Source organism: Gopherus flavomarginatus, chromosome 16, assembly GCF_025201925.1.
Source record: "Gopherus flavomarginatus isolate rGopFla2 chromosome 16, rGopFla2.mat.asm, whole genome shotgun sequence".
NCBI classification, from domain to species: Eukaryota; Metazoa; Chordata; order Testudines; family Testudinidae; genus Gopherus; species Gopherus flavomarginatus.
This window is the reverse complement of record NC_066632.1, coordinates 2,727,963-2,744,949: the sequence shown is the minus strand read 5'-3', so window position 1 is coordinate 2,744,949 and position 16,987 is coordinate 2,727,963. Positions and strand designations below refer to the sequence as shown.

At 53.0% G+C, this 16,987-nt stretch overlaps 1 protein-coding gene across 1 annotated transcript; it reads left to right on the top strand.

Moving 5' to 3' along the window:
- The first annotated feature begins 7,514 nt into the window (after positions 1–7,514).
- Positions 7,515–15,360, top strand: YJU2B (YJU2 splicing factor homolog B). Its single transcript, XM_050925149.1, has 10 exons — positions 7,515–7,580; positions 8,613–8,655; positions 9,004–9,057; positions 9,683–9,765; positions 10,393–10,448; positions 11,723–11,783; positions 12,647–12,789; positions 12,882–13,054; positions 13,608–13,746; positions 14,168–15,360. The coding sequence occupies exons 2-10, from the start codon at positions 8,653–8,655 to the stop codon at positions 14,596–14,598; spliced, it is 1,143 nt and encodes a 380-aa protein (XP_050781106.1). The 5' UTR covers positions 7,515–7,580; positions 8,613–8,652; the 3' UTR covers positions 14,599–15,360.
- The last annotated feature ends 1,627 nt before the right edge of the window (positions 15,361–16,987 follow it).

Below are 16,987 nucleotides of genomic sequence, written 5' to 3'. Positions count from 1 at the left end.
GCCCTTGAGCCTTGCGTGCTGGTCCGTCCGTCAAGGCCTGGCTTTGTAATGAGCCCCTCTGCTATCCTGAGCTTGGATTGTTATAAAGTGCTCCTTTTGGGATGTAGAAAGAAAGCCCGAAAGGTTTACTGTCCTCTGACCTCTAGTCTCCTTATTGGTGGGTCAGCAGAGCCTTGCGGAGACCCGGAATATTGACATGGCTGTGAGCACAATGTAACAGAACAGAACAACTGAAAGAGGGTACAGAGGCAGCTACCTTCCTGCTGCTGGTACAATCAGCTTCCTTCTCTCCCTGAGCCAGGAGGCACACACATTTCAGAGTTACTTCCTGAGATAGGTGCATCCTGTAGGGGCTGTCTGTCTGTGCCAGACACATGCTCCCAGCCAGCTCAGTAATTCTGTCACAGTGTTACACTGTAAATATTGGAAACGTCAAGGCTTTCCTTCCCTGGCTTTGCTGGAGGACTCCCTGAAGGTCTGAAAGGCAGAGGATGACCCAAATATACATGGGTGTTTGAGTTAAATAGGTATTCAACATCCCCCAAAAGACAGTGTTTTAAACGACTGATCAGCCATTTATACTTCAGTATCTGCAGTGTTATTCTGCCAGTTCTCCATAAAGCCCTCTGAGGCAGATGTGGCCTGACTTTTTAATGTAAAAAGCAGAAATATGCCCCGTCTTATCTGTCTTCCAAATCCCACTTCCTGGCTTTCTTTACGTGGAAGCACAAGTCACAATTTTTGTTTCCCTGGGAGTGGGGGGCAGGGAAGGTCACTGTTAATAACATTGCAAAGGGTATCACTTTAACAGTACACAACTTCAGTGGTCCTTAGCCACAAACCCTGCAGCCTCCTCAGTGGACGCTTGGCTTAAGGCTTGGATCGTTTGACTTTCTTGGGGGCTGTCTGTTTTGAAGGAAGGCAGCGGCTCCTGGAATGAGCATCGTGCCCAAGCGGGTCTCTGTGCCTTATTTCCAGTTATGTTACCAGGGGCAAAGCTGCTACTTTTGGAGTATGATCCCGACTGCAAATCTGCTGGGGTGGGCAGGCTATTTTGAGTGGCAGCTCGGTCTCCAGGTTATGCGGCATCGGCACTAGACTGTAATAAGTGAATGCTAGAAAAGGTAAAAGTGAGCTGGGGTGGAGCGGTCAGGCACTCTGGCTGTGAGATCCTGAGGGTAGAAGCAGGAGATGCATGTAAGTAGTTTTCTTGTCTCTGCACCAGGTGGAAAGGCTCAAAGCTCTTACTGCTGCTATCCGAGGGGTGTGCATGTATCTGCTAGGAGAATCCTAGATATACAGGACTGGAAGGTACCTCGAGAGGTCATCTAGTCCAGCTCCCTGAGACAGGACCAAGTAAACCTCTAGACCAGTGGTCCCCAACGTGGCGGGGCATCTATGTGCGCCCGCCTACTGACAAGGGAGCGCCCCGCCGCCAAGGAGCGCGGCCGCCAGACAAGCAGCCGCTGAAATGCCGCCGAGAAGTCGCTGCTGAAATGCTGCTGCTTCTTGGCAGCATTTCGGTGGCTGCTCGTCCGGCAGCTGCTGCTCCTCACCAACATTTCGGTGGCTACTCATCAGCCGCCCGCCACACTGAGAGGTTGGGGACCACTGCTCTAGACCATCCCTGACAGGTGTGTTTAACCTGGTCTTAAAATCCTCCAGTGATGGCGATTCCTCAACCTCCCTTGGAAGTCTGTTCCAGTGCTTAAATGTCCTCACAAAGTTTTTCCTAACATCTAACCTAAATCTCCTTTGCTGCAGATTAAGCTGATTACTTTCTGCCTTACCTTCCGTGGACACAGAGAGCACTCTCACCGTCCTCGTTAGAACCACCCTTACATCTTTGAAGACTGTTACCAGGTTCCCGCTCCGTCTTCTTTTCTCAAGGCTAAACATGCCCAGTTTTTCTAACCTTTCCTCAGAGGTCGGGTGTTCTAGACCTTTCATTATTTTGGGAACTGCCCAATCCCGAACATCTAGAATCTCGCCTGCCACACAGGGACAGAGCTCTTGTCAGTTTGATAATTTTGCCTTTCACTGTTGCCAGTGTCTGGTGCTTCAAAGGAAGGCACAGATTCCTGTGAGGCAGCTTGTCTGCTCTGTGTGGCTGTTACATGGCAGGTGGACAGTCTGGCCAAGGGAACCACATTCAGGGGTAGCCTTGAGCTGCTCTTGATAGGCTGCTAGGATCTGTTGGAGGGGATACAGCTAGCCATGGAGCTGGCTGCTCTGAACCTGCCCCCCACCTTTGTTACTGCTCGGTTCTGGTTTCTAGCGTAGATGGGATTTGCAAACAGTACAGGCCCTGGGCAGGCCAACCCTTTGACGTATACTCATTGGTCCCTGTCTAGGCTGTTATCCGAGAATTGGAGCATTCTGCTTAGGGGCCTTGATCTTGAGCAAGTTCCTTAACTGGCTGTTCCGTACAGAAGATGATTAAACAAATCCGGCGGCGTTTTATTTCCCCTCTCCTCCAGCAAGAGCCTGCCTGGAGAAAAGATTTGACGCATCGTAGTGAGATCAGGGCCGCTGGCCAGTACAGCTGTTCTGCTCTGGGCCTTTTGTGGATGTGGGGTAAAGTTCTGCAGAGGTCCTGCTCTGGAGCACTGAGCCAGGCTGGCTCTTCCGCCCACGCCATCCAGCACCTCTACTGCAGCTTGCTGTCTGCAGTAAAGCAGTCTTGGAATCACTGGCAGAGATTAAGAGCGTTGCAAGTGTTTTCCATGGCTACGACTTGCACTGCAGGTTATAAAATCTGATAGGAGCCTGGTTGAATCCTTGGGAGCTCTGATAATATGTCACATTTCCTATAGAGCACTTTGTGCAAGGGTTTGAGAGAGCTTTGGGAACACACGTCCCATTATCCCTAACTTTCAGATGGGGAGACTGTGGCACACTGACAGGGGACTTGAGCTGGCTGAGCCGTCTCAGGCTGGGGCCAAGAGAAATGAAATGCCTGCTTTATAATCTTGTGAGTTGCTCAGATACCAGGGAGAGTAACAAGAACCTAGAAAAGGACAGAGCTGGGAATAGCATCCAGCAATCCTGGTCCAAGCCCTATGCACTAGCCAACAGAGCGTGTTGCCTCCAGTTGTAAATTAGCTGGTCTAGGGATCGCCTGTTAAGAATAATCTACTAGCCTGCCCTGTTAGTTCTTAGCTAATTCTCCGGTCTCCCAAGACTCTTTCTAGTCAAGGATGTGAACTTCATTGCTCGTCGTGGTCTCCTGCAATCCCAGCCCAGCTGGCAAAGACGTCTTTCATGCTGCTGCTTTCTCCATTCCAGAGACAGCTCTTGGCAATTTCTTCTCTTCTCCCCCCCCCCGCCCCCTTTTCAGAAGCTGTCAAACTGGTTTAATGCTCTGACATGTCTCACAGAAAAGGTTGTGACACCCTGTCCTTGAGTCAAACTCCCTGGGCTCTGAGGCCAGAGCAGAGGGAGTGGATGGGCAGTGCCAAAGAGGGAGGTCTCTTCTACTGTCACTAACTCAAAATCTACCTGGGTAAAAAATGTAACGTTTTATAGCGAACTCACTCTGATTTTGTCCCCACACCAACCATGAGACTGGCTTAAAATGTCCAAGAAGTTGGGTTCTGTCCATGTGCCGACTGGTTTCAGAACCTTCTCAGAGAGGTATGTTTCCAGGAGTTCCCCTGCAGCTGTAAGGTCTAGAATTTTTTTGACAAGAACTGGGAGGGATATTCAACCATTTCTTACTTAATCTTGTGACTCCAGGAACTGGGGCTCTAAGGGAAATGTGGCATCCCCGTCCCATGCCGCTCTGTAACCCCATCCCCTGGGATTCACTAACCCTTCCCCCGGTGCCTTCTAACCCTGCCCTCACTTCTACTGCCAATGGGTTGCAATGATGTTTTAAAAGTGAGCAGAATCTTATAATTGGCCAGCATATGTCCTGACAATAAGACAGAGGTTCTCAAATTGGGGGTCGGGACCCCTCAGGGGTCATGAGGTTATTACATGGGGGTTCCTGAGCTGTCAACCTCCACCCCAAACCCTGCTTTGCCTCCTGCATTTATAATGGTGTTAAATATATAAAAAATGTTTTTAATTTATAAGGTGGTCGCACTCAGAGGCTTGCTATGTGAAAGGGGTCACCAGTAAAAAAGTTTGAGCCACTGCAATAAAAAGTGGCATTAGCGTTAAAGAGACATTGGTTTGTTGGGCTTGTTCCATTGTTTCAAAATACAATGGCTTTTTATTCTCTCTGGGGCAGAGCAACTTGTTAAAACAGGGCATTTTTAAAGTCAGGATTAGACGTTTTTCTAAAAGATATGCTCTAGTTCATATGGGAATTAATTCAGGGAAGTCCTATGGCCTGAGTTGTACAGTAGGTCAGGTCTGATCTATAGTAGAAAATTAGGTCGGTTTAATGACATTGGTCAGGAGTGATGTGAAAAATCCAAGTGTTCAGCTAACTTAAATCCCCATGTAGTCGGTGCTGGGTTGATGGAAGAATTCCGTCATCGTGTCGACATAGCTACCGCCTCTTGGGGAGGTGGATTACCTATGACAAAGGGACAACCCCTCCTGTCGGTGTAGGTAGTGTCTACATTGATACAGTGCTCCTATAGCATTGTAAGGATAGACAAGCCCTCAGATGAGATGGTCAAAGTGGCCCCTTCTGGCCTTTACAATCTATGAATACGTATAACTCCTGGAGTGCTCTCTTGGTTCAAAGCACTGTTTATTAAGCTTCCCATCATCCCTCTGGTTTACAGTTGTGGAAACGGAGGCACAGAGCCATGACTTGATCAGAGTCATGCAGCAAGTCAGCAGTGGAGCCTGGATTCGAAACCATGACCTTCCATGCTGCTCTCTGCCCCGCAGCTCTAATGAGGGCAATCCTTAAAGCAGAGCTCGTAGGAGGTGACTGGCCCATTTGCCTTCAGCTAGTTACACAGCATTGGGTTGCATTTTGTTCTTTGCAATGACAGTGTATGACAAATGTAGGCGAAGTCATAGGTGTGGATTAGGCAGCCCAGCTATAGGCGAGAAAACATGCCCTTTTAAAGGCAATCAGCACTTAAACCTTAGTTTTTCCCAAATTGTCTTAGAGCTTCAGCAACTGCATAAACAAGGGACCTATGCTTAGCACCCCGGCCTTCTCTGAGTTGCTGTCAGTGGTGTACTGCCTCTCTCAGTCTGTCCCCACTGGGGCCGTGGTTCCAGACAAGAGGAAGAGGGATCCAGTGGTGAGGTCACTCCCCAGCTCCAGTGTAGCCTCACTGTGTGGCCTTGTGCAAGTCACTTAGGCCCACATTTTAAAATATATTTAGGTGCCTAAAGGTACATTTAGACATGGGAACTTTTCAGCATCCCACTTCGGTGCCTATCTGCCTCCTGAGACACCTAAATACATTTAAAAATCTCATTCTAAAGCCCAGATCCACAAAAATATTTAGACTTCTGTTAGTTTGGAGACTTGATACCTTCATGGATCTGGGGCTTAGCGTCTCTGTACCTCCCAGCTACAAAGTGGAGTTGATACTTCCCTACCTCCCCGGGAGGTTGTGAGGATAAATATGACAAAGATTATGAGGTGCTCCTCATGCATCAATAGGGAGCCAGGACTAGAATGTAGGAGTCCTGGCCCCCCGTCACCTGCTCAGCAGTGGCCCCCTTAGGCAGATGTTCAATACAAAGTTTTCTGAAATGGAACAATTCTGGCTGAACTTGCTCTCTTTTAATGAGGAATAATAATACAACCATTCCACTTTCCTCCCTTCATCTCAAAGTGCTTTACAGAGGCTGGGGAACTCTTGTGATCCTTGATTTACAAGTGGGAGAGGGAGGGAGAGGGGAAGGGACTTGCCCTAAAGGTCACCCACTAAGTTAGCCAAGCTGCCTGGGAACAAAAATCAAGGTGTGCTCCCGCTCAGTTCCCCACGCCACACCAGCCACCCTCGCCTGCCAGAGCTGGGGCTAGAACCCAGGAGTCATGATACCCAGCTTCACCCAGGCACTTGCAGCCTGACATGCAGCCTCTTCCTATTACTTGGAAAGATACCCTGCCCGCAAGCCTGATTGTACACAGATCTAACCCTGTTGCAGTGAAAATATTCTGCCTCGCACTTTGCTGCTGATTCCCATTAATCTTAGGTTTGCCATGTTTCTTTTATAAATGTGGCCAGCCACTGAGTCATAACCCTAAATCCCTTCCCTGCACGTCTGTCCCATTTCAAATGGCCTCTCGGCTGTTTCGCTGCCCCGAGTGGGGTTATGTTAGTGTCCCTGCATCTGCATTTTCCCTTCCCGCTGTCTTAGTCACTTACAAATGGCCTTATTTGTCATAAGCTTGCTTTGTTCCTCAGCAACTGCTATGAGGAGAGGCAGTGTGGTCCAGGGGCTAGAGCGGGTTTAGGATCAATACTCCTGGGTTCCATTGCCATCTCTACCATGATGCACTAGGTTAGCTCAGGCAAGACACCGTATTCTTTGTATGTCAGCAGTACCTAAAAACTCCAATCAACTTTGGGTTCAGGTCCATTGTGCCAGTCTCTTTTCGTGCTCTCTGCCTGTTTTCCCCCTTGATAATGGTATATAATACCTGCCTACTGTGTGTGTGTGTGTGGGGGGGGAGCATGCCTCATCCCCTGTGTTAAGAATTACCTAATGAATATGTACCTGTATTGTTACCCCCGGTTTACCTGATGAGGAAACTGAGGCCTAGAAAGGGGATGTGATGTGCCCACAATTATGGACTGATTCCTTGGAGGAGTCAGGGATAGAACTCAGGAGTCCTGCTACCCAGCTAGCAGCTGTGGTCACTGGACTCCACTCCCAGCCCAGATCTGGTGTCCAAACCCAGGATTCCTGTAGCCCTTAGATCTCACCAATGGGAAAAGAAACCAGGCATCCTGCCTCTCAACCAGCAGTTTAGCCATGTGCTAAAGCTGGGAAGGGAGCCCAGGACTCCCAAGTCCCAACATGCAGGGAGAGCCCTGGCAAAAGCTCAGGCTATTTCCCCACCCCTACGATTGTGCGAATCGCCCCTTTTGATCCCAAAGCAGGTTTCAATGCTTCTGTCTGCTGAGAGGGGCTGGGAGTTTATTTCCCAATCCTGCAGGGCAGGGGGCATAAGCCTGAAGTATTCACTGCCTCCCTCCCCCTTGGACCCATTCCCCCAGCACTAAGACCTGGTTCTTCTCTCCCAGGTGGAGGCTGCAGACAGGGCAGCAGAGTTTTGGGTTGTTTAGGGTTGCCAACCCTCCAGGATTGTCCTGCAGTCTCCAAGAATTAAAGATTAATCTTTAATGAAGGGTTATGTCGTGTGATGCAATTTCCAGGAATTCCTCCAACCAAAGTTGACAACCCCATGCCTTGTTATTTAGGGGGAAGGGAAGGAGTCTCCTCCCCCGGGGCGGGGCGGGGGTTGCTGGGGCTTGGGGCTCCCCAATGGAAGCCCCGCTCCCGCCCCATGCGGCACCCAGCCCAGCCAGAGCCCGCCACGTGCGCACTGCAGCAGCTGGGGGGCGGGGCCACGCGGACGAGGGAGGGGCCGAGCTAAGGCGACTGTTGATGACAGGGAGGAAGAGGAGGAGGCAGAGGCGGAGAAGGTTAGTGATCGCCCTTGCGTTGGGGGCGGGAGATCTCAGGGCCCCCCCCCCCCGCCTAGATGTTGGAGGGGGGGGGAATTTGCTGTCTGCCCCCTCCCCCACATCCCCACACACTGTCCCCATACACTGGAGGGACCTCTCTGCCCCCCCTTATATTGGGGGGCTCCCTCTCTGCCCCCCCGGTCTGCACACGCACTGGGGAGGGGCCCCTCTCTGTGTGTCCCTGCCTCCCCCCGTTATCTGGTGTGTGTGCAGGTTGAAGGTTCCCTTGAGTGGTCCCCAACTCCCAGAAAGGCCCCTTATTGCCCCCCCCACTGTGTAAGCAGAGGGGGAAGTCACCAGCCCCCCCAACACACACACTGGGGTTAGTTACTGGCGGGGGGTGTTTCTGGTGATGCCAACCCCACCCTTGGGCTTGTGTTCCCAAGAGCTTCCTGGTGCTGACTCGTTTAGGGCTCTTTGGCCTTTGCCTCTGCTTGGGGGAGGGAGATGGGGGGGGGCTGCAGCAGCACCCCTTCTCCCTGCCCCATCATAGCTCTGTCTGGTAGCCTCTGAGGCTAGCGTGCTGCTTGGGGACATGCTTAGCCCGCAGATGGGGCCTGTTTACACTACTAAGCCAAAACTTGTTCTGAGTATGTTGGGGGTGGGGGGGGGCAGTGGGGTCAACCGGGCTATAACCAGTCTGTCCCCCCCCAACCCCTCAGGACAATGGGAACTGGGAGCTGAGCCAGCCAGCAGGACAGGCTTGCAGTCACCCTTGTGAGATCAGTTTAACAGGCAGCGAAAGAGCTAGAGAAGCAGTATGGCTGAGAGGACTGGGACTTAGGACGGATGCCCCTAGTCTTCTGGATGATCTTGGGCAAGTCCCTTCCTGCTGCATGCCTCAGTTTCCCCATCTGTAATAGGGGGATAATGATACCGGCTTTTTTTTTAAAGTGCATTGAGATCTATGGATGAAAAGTGCTTCATAAAAGCAAGTTGTTGTTATTTCTAGCCCCGGAAATGACCTTCTCTCCTTATCTTTTCCCATAGACTGTGTGTTCCAGGTGCTTGGAGCTAGAGACTTTTCACAATGGTGAGTGGAGCTGATCCCAATGTTGCCATCCTGGGATATTCAAAAATCACAAGTCAGGCCTCAAAAAATCATGAGATTGTTTTTAAAATCATGAGGTTTCATGAGTTCCTTTTCTTAGCCTTCTGTGCTGTTCCGGTCACTCAGCCCAAGTTTCTAAGCTTTTCGCCATGACTTTCAGGGGCAGGAAACTGCCTTTTTTGTTTTTAATGAAAGCTGAGATTCTCATGAAATCGCTGAGACAGATGGATAAAAAGAATTGAATCTCACCTGGGATAAGTAATCGGCCGCTTGAGTCTTGCATCCTGAAGTAGGAGTTTGATTATTATGTTTTTGCTTGTTTCCTTCTAGGGTGAAAGAAAAGGCGTGAATAAGTATTACCCTCCTGACTTCGATCCAGCAAAGGTAAGAGCAGGGATTGGACAGCAAGGCCTGGTTATAGACACATCAGCTGATGCTTGGTGTCTGGGTTTGCTTTTGCCAGCTTGAACGCTGTGTTTACCAGTCAGCCTCATGGACAAAGTTCTGAGCCTGCTGCTGTAGCTGGGAATGAAACCAATAACTGGGAATTAAGCAAGTCAGGCCTCACTTTGTCCCCTTTCCTGTGAAAAAGCAACAGGAGGGCAGCAGATTAAATTCAACGGCAACAGATTTTAAGTGGATAAAGGGTAACTTACTTTATAAGGAACGGTGGAACTCCCTGCTACAGGATTTTAGTATATTTCAAAGCAGGATTAGGTGTGATATTGGTAAGAACGAAGTCCACCATGGCTAACATCACAAAGGCTGTAGGTCCGCATTCTTCCTTGTATGAGCTGACTTCCAGCTGGGGTGTCAGGATGAAATTTCCTCCATGTGATATTATGGTGGGTTTACACCCCCCTCTGAACCAACCAGCATTGCCGGCTGCCATGGATGGGATACTGGGCTGGAGGGACTGTTGGTCTGATCTGGTGCTCCAGTTCTAGGAACCAAACTGATGTTGGCCTGTTATGGGTTAACGGCTGCCTTTCTAATCTTTCCTGCACAGCATGTCTCCCTTAATAAATACCGGAACAGCCACCCACTGCGAGAGAGAGCCCGCAAGCTCTCCCAGGGCATCCTTATCATCAGGTAATAGCTTGTGCTCCTTTACCATCCCTCAGGACCCCTGAATGCACCTCGAGGGGACCCATGGGTTGCTGCCTTGTAGGTAGAGCAGGGGATTGGGAAGCCAGGGCTCCTGGGTTCTATTCTCAGCTGTGGATTAAGAGTGGGGTCTAGGGGCCTCAGGGGCCAGGACTCCTGGGTTCTATTCCCAGCTGTGGATTAAGAGTGGGGTCTAGGGGCCTCAGGGACCAGGACTCCTGGGTTCTATTCCCAGCTGTGGATTAAGAGTGGGGTCTAGGGGCCTCAGAGGCCAGGACTCCTGGGTTCTATTCTCACAGCTACACTGAGTGGTACTTTAGGGAGGACACTGGGGTTAGCCCCCAGCTGAGGTCAGTGCAGTTGCCTCCCCTAGAAGTAACGGGCACAAACTCTCTGTGTTGGGGATGCTTGACTGTCAGTGGTTAAAGAAGCCAGGTCCCCTCTGTTCCCCGCATTCAGCCTGAGGCAGAATTCGGGTTGTTTGTGGACTCTTGACTCAGCTGCTGCTATCTGCACTTCGCCCCTTTGCTCCAGCTCAGTGGTTGTTGCCCGGGGAGGCCGTGGGGTTCTAGCACCAGGGTGACCGGCACCGTCTTGGCTGCTCTCTCCTAGGTTCGAGATGCCCTACAACATCTGGTGCGATGGCTGCAAGAATCACATTGGAATGGGTAAGCTCCCGCTCTCCCAGGGATCTGCCCAGCGCTCACCTAGCACCCTGGGTGTGCCCAGCCCGACTGGAGCTCTGGCCTCCATCCTCCGGATGCTCGGCACACAGGGCCATGCCCAGGCAGTTGTACTCCTGGCAGTGGTGGGGGCTGAGCCATGGCAGGATTGAGAAGGTGGAGAGGGGATGTCCCAGGGTGTGTGGGGAGGAGGTGCCTTAGGGGGTTGGCTCCTTGATTTTTGGGGAGGGACTAAACCCAGGTTTAATTTACTTTCTCTGATGGTTGCTATTGTGCTGTCCTCTCTGCTGCCTCCGGGCCTTGGCTGAATAACCCCCCCGCCACATACACCCCTCCCATCTCCCACGGAGATATGGCCCTCCCATGTCCTGTGCACTACCTGGGGCTTTGGCTTGGCCAGCAGCAGCTGTGGGGAAGGCGGTCTGGTGGGTAGGGCATGGGACTCAGACTTGGGAGACCGTGGTTCAGTTCCCAGCTCAGGCACAGGCTTCCTGTGAGACCTTGGGCAGGTCACTTAATCTACCCAATGCCTCCGTTTCCCATCTGTGAAATGGGGGTGATGATATGTCCCCCTGTCTCAGGGTGCTGAAAGGATGGAATCTGTGATGAGACTGGGGAGAGAAGGTTTGTCATACGAGAGAACAGCCACTTGTTGTGAGGTAGTACGGTCTAGTGGTCAGCACAGGGGGGCTAGAAGGAGAGGATGCCTGGGTCCTGCTCCCAGTTCTGAGTGGGGTCCAAGCAAGGGACTGAGGGGCAGGACTCTTCAGGGTTCTGATCCCAGCTCTGGGAGGGGAGAGTAATAGTGATTACAGCAGGGGCAGGTCAGGACTCCTGGGTTCTCTTGCCCGCGGTGGGAGGACACTGGGGGGCGGGTTTGGGAGCCAGGACTCCTGGGTTCTCTTGCCAGCTGTGGGAGGACACTGGGGGGGCAGTTTTGGGAGCCAGGACTCCTGGGTTCTCTTGCCAGCTGTAGGAGGACACTGGGGGGGCGAGTTTGGGAGCTAGGACTCCTGAGTTCTCTTGCCAGCTCATACCTCAACTCGCTGTGTGACCCGAACTTGTCCAAAAGTGTGTAGTCTTGCTGCTGACAATGTGGAGCGTCTGTGAACCCTGGGATTGAGAGCCAGGACTCCTGGGTCCTATTCCCAGCATAGCTTGAGAGCCCAGGTAGACATGGCATCCTTGCCAGCGCTGGAGGGAAATGCGGGATGTGGGTGGAGTTGGTGCTTCAGGCTCATCAGCTGTGTCTGTCACAGGTGTCCGGTACAACGCAGAGAAGAAGAAAGTTGGGAATTACTACACCACTCCCATCTACAGGTGGGTGCGGGAAGCGCATACTCCTCCCTGTCTCACCTCCCAGGCGCTGAACCTGGGCAGAGCGGTGACCTGGGTGAGCTGCGTCTGGGGGGGCCACTGGGCCACATCGCAGAATCCCACCATTGTCACTGGCCCCAAACGGCCTCCCTCAGCAAAGCAGTCAGGGTTAGAATGGGCCCCAGAGCCCCTGCCTGCCTCTTGCCCAGAAGGGGAGGGAACAACCCCCTGCTGCTGAACTGAGCTGGATTTAAAGCAACATCCTCTGGGCTCTGTGCACCGCCACCTGTTCCCCTAGGGATGCGCCTGTGGTTAGAGCACAGGACTAGGAGCCCGGACTCCTGGGATCTCTTCCCAGCTCTGGGAGGGAGGTGAGGTCTAGTGATTAGAGGGGGGGGAGACGATTCCCAGCTTTGCCACTCAACTGGATTAGTTCTTGCTCTCTCCCCCTCCCATGCTCGATTTCCCACCCTGCACACACACACCTGCCGGGTGGATAATACCGAGAGGTGAAGTTAAGTGTCTGTGGAGCACGTGGCTGGGATGAGCTGGCTCCACAAGTGCATGGCATATTGTGATAGAGGCAGAAGCTGCCCCCCCGCCAGCCTCCCCATAGCTAAAGGGAAGGTGAATAAAACTAGCAGCTCCTGGGATTTCTTATGCCCCATGCAGCCACAGCGGCTCAGACTGGGGTCCAGCTAGCACAATGTCCTGTCTCTGGCGGGATCACGTGCCAGAGACTTCAGGAGCTGGCGTAAGATCCCTCCAGCAGGGGACAGGCGCAAAGGCCAGAGAGCTGGAGTCTGGCTGGGGCTTCAAGGAGGTGGCCAGGAGATAACCCCCCAGCCTGTCCCCTTGGGTGCCAGGTTTCGGATGAAGTGCCACCTGTGCGTCAATTACATCGAGATGCAGACGGACCCGGCCAACTGTGACTACGTCATCGTGAGCGGGGCCCAGCGCAAGGAGGAGCGCTGGGACATGCAGGACAACGAGCAGATCCTGACCACAGGTGAGCCCAGGGAGGAGCAGACCCTGCTCCTTTCAGCGGCTGGGCGGACAGACCCCACCGGTGAGTCCGTGTGTCTGTCCCTCTGCCTCCAGAACACGAGGAGAAGAAGAAGCTAGAGACAGATGCCATGTACCGGCTCGAGCATGGCACCGTGGACCAGAGCAAGCTGCAGAGAGCCATCCCCACCTTGTCCAACATCCAGGAGGCCCAGAGTGCCTGGAAGGACGACTTCGCCATCAACAGCATGCTGCGCAGGAAGTTCAGGGTGAGCAGGGACTGAGAGCCGTGTGATTGCGCATTGCTCCTAGCTGGGACCCTCCTGGCCCTTTGGGAGGCAGTGTGACCTCGTGGATGGAGCACAGGACTGGGACTTGGGAGACCTGAGCTCTGCTGAGTGATCTTGGACAGGTCCCCTCCCCTCCCTGTTCCTCAGTTTCCTCATATGTAAAATGGGGATAATGATATTGGCCTCCTTTATAGAGTGCTTGACGATCTGTGGCTGGAAGGTGCTAGAGGGGAGAGCCAGGTGGTGGTGCTGGGCTGGAGGAAGGACTTGCTAAGACTGCCCTTTGCACTAGACATTGTGGCAGTTCAGTGATGTGTCTCTGTGATTCTCTGTCCTGGACAGTCCTTGCAGCATCAGTCTCATGGCCACTAGATCAGGGGCCAAGTCTAACCCCTGGCGTAAGCAGGCACAGCTCTGCTCAAGCCAGTGGGATTTACCCCTTGTCCTTAAACCAGGGCTGAGCTTCAATGGCTTACTGTAGATGCTTCTGGCTGGGCACTTTCTCTCACCATCCTGTCCCTCCCCTATTCAGGAGGAGAAGAAGATTCTCCAGGAGGAAGAGGAGAAGGACCTGGCTCTGCAGACCAAGGCCAACCTGAGCATCCCTCTGGTGCAGGAGACGGAGGAGGACCGGCGCCTGGCAGCCCTGCTCAAGTACCACAGCCTGGACTGTATGTGCTGCCGGCTGGGGCTGAGGCTGTGGGTGGGGGCTGCCTCGGGTCTTCTGGGGGGCCCTGTGCACAGAGTGATTCAGGGCCCTGTCTTGGCCTGAGGAATGTGGGCAACGTAGGGTTACGGTCACCACTGATGCTGTCAGTTGGATGTGATTTACATTGGGGATGAACAAATCGGGGGAGCCAGGACTCCTGGGTTCTAGCCCTGGCTTTGTCGCTTACTGATGTGTGATTTGGGGGTGGGCTCTGAGGGGAGTGGCATTCAGGTCTGGGGGTCTCTGAGCCCCGTAGATCAGTGTGTGCTGTTCAGCACAGGAGCATCAGGAGCCCTGAGCCAATGCTCCCAATGACATTGGAGCTTTCAGGTGCCCTCTGTGGATGCCTGTCACTACCCTGCTGCCCCTCCTTCTCCTTCCAGCTTATGAGGACAAACAGAAGCTGAAGCGCACAGAGATCTCTGGCCGCTCCTGGTTCCCCCCTGCTCAGGCTGCAGCTGGCAAAGCCACCGACACGCTTAAGAAGCTGGGGCTTGCCGGGAAAGCCGTGCCCCCGAAGGCGCTCACTGGCGGCTCACACATTGCAATCGGCCACTTGGGCATTGTGCGCCGCAAATCCAGGGAGGGGCCCGAGAGCCTGCGCAGTGCGGGAGAGAGCATGGAGCACGGGGCACGAACTGGCGGGCAGAGCCGCGACAGCGCAGCTCGTGGGACACCCCAGCAGAGCTCCCCTGTGGCCGACAGCGATATCCTCCCCGCAGAGGGCACTGCCAGCACCTCCTGCTCCGTCAGCCTCAGCTCCTCTCTCGTGGCAGACTATTCGAACTCCAGCTCTGATTCTGAAGTGGACTGACACACACTCCGGTTAGGGCTGGACTTAGGGGGCCACATTGTTTCAATGACTCTAAGCCATAGACCCAGCAAGAACTCTGGCTTCTCCAAGCCACAGCAGGGATCCTGCCTTCTCCACAGAGCTCCCAGCCAGCCAGACCTTCAAACTCCCTGTATCAGCTCTGTCGATACCTTTCCTGGCGTAACTCTGGAAAGGCAGAGCCTGTATCCTGTGTATATGAGATTCCTCCTCCCAGGATTGCAGGCAACCTCCTCTAGTGGGGATTCACATCTGCCCCTCTGATATTTATACACTGCCCCTCACCCTTGTGTCCCGCTCCTTGTCCCCTGTATCTGCTCCATTAGTCCTCTGTCCATAGTAAAGGAAAGGACAGACTAAAATAAGCCTCCATTAAATGCTGGCCCCAACTGATTAACCATGTGGTTCGCTGACAGCACAGACCCGGCTGGTTGTGATGAACCTTCGAGTCTCTCCTGCTTCATAGCAACAAGCCTGAAGAACGGCGGTAGAGGAAACCAGGTAGCTGGGACTTTGCAGGGAAGGGAATAGCTGCAATGGAAACGCTCGCAAGCTGCTGCTATCTTAAACCTGCTAAATGCAGGGCTGCCAAGGGACTTGTCTGCAGGTGCCATCTTCAAACATGGGAGAACCTATGTCCCGTTTTCAGAAATGACCTAGACCCTTAGGTCTGGTTTATGTACAGATCGTGTGTTGCCAGGACGGCCACTTCTCTCCTGAAATCATTAAAACTCTAGAACTCGCCCTGTTGATGGTCAATGAGACTAAGGCCTTGTCCAAACACACACAGATTGTACCACTTTAGCTGCAGTGGGCTAGTTGAAACTGGTACACCGCCCCTTCCCTTGGGGTTGTCCGTGTTATTCCAGTATGAAGGTGCAATGTAATTATTCCTATCTGGGAAGGGGAATACACTGTCAGAGGCACTTTTTATAACAACAGGTGTGTGTGTGTGTGTGTGTGTAAATGTTGATAGAATAGGTCTGCAGAATCATGACGGGGGTGGAGAAAGTGACTAAGAAAGTATTATTTACCTCTTCACCTAACTCAAGAACGGGTTCACCCAGTGAAATCCATAGGCAACAAGTTTAAAACAAAGCTAAGGCTGTGCTTTTGTCACACAATGCACAGTCTACCTGTGGAACTTCTTGCCATGTGATATGTGAAGGCAAAAAGTATAACTGGGTTCAAAAAAGAACTAGATAAGTTCATGGAAGGTAGGTCCCTCAGTGGCTATTGGCCAAGATGCGCAGGGACACAGCCCCATGCTCTGGGTGTTCTGGTTGTCAGAAACTGGGCCTGGACGACAGGCTGGATCACTCAATAATTACCCTGTTCCGTTCATTCCATCTGAAGCATCTGGCTCCAGCCACGGTCAGGGGATCCTGAGCTAGATGGACCATTGGTCGGACCCAATGTGGCCATTCTTATGTCCACTAGGTTCTAGAGATAGCATGGTCAGTGGATTGGGGTCGGGAGTCAGGACTCCTGGGTTCTAGCCCCAGCTCAGGGAGAGCAGTGGGGAAGAGGTCAGCACTCTCTTCTGTCTAGGGTTGTCAGTTTGGGTTGGATGTATTCCTGGAGGTTTCATCATATGAACTAACCTTTAATTAAAGATTATTTTTTAGTTCCTGGAAACTACAGAACAATCCTGGATTGTTGGCAGCCCTAGCTCTGGGAGGGTGGGTGGGCGGGTATAGTGGTTATGGTGTGTGTGCTAGGATGCCTGGATTCTATCCCTAGCTCTGGGAGGGGAGTGGGGTCTGGTGGTCAGAGCAGGGGGCCAGGAGCCAGGACTCCTGGGTTCTCTCCCTAGCTCCGGGAGGGCAGTGGGGGCTGATGGTTAGAGCAGGGGGCCGGGAGCCAGGGCTCCTGGGTTCTCTCCCTAGCTCTGGGAGGAGAGTATCTAGGGGTTAGAGTGGGAGGTTGGGAGTAGGGTGACCAACTGTCCTGCTTTTGGGGTCTTTTTCTTATATAGGCTCCTATTACCCTCCACCCCTCCCAATTTTTCACATTTGCTGTCTGGTCACCCTAGTTGGGAGCCAGGACACCTGGGTTCTCTCCCCAGCTCTGGAAGGGGAGTGGGGGCTGTTGATTAGCACAGGCAGCTGGGAACCAGGATGCCTTTGTTCTCTTCCTACCTCTGGGAGGGCAGTGGTGGCTGGTGGTTAGAGCGGGGGGGGAGCTGGGAGCCAGGACTCCTGAGTTCTCTCCCTAGCTCTGGGGGGTAGTGGGGGCTGGTGGTTACAGCGGGGGTGGGGGCTGGGAGCCAGGACTCCTGGGTTCTCTCCCCAGCTCTGGGAGGGCAGTGGGGGCTAGTGGTTAGAGCAGGGGGCTGGGAGCCAGGACTCCTGGGTTCTCCCTAGCTCTG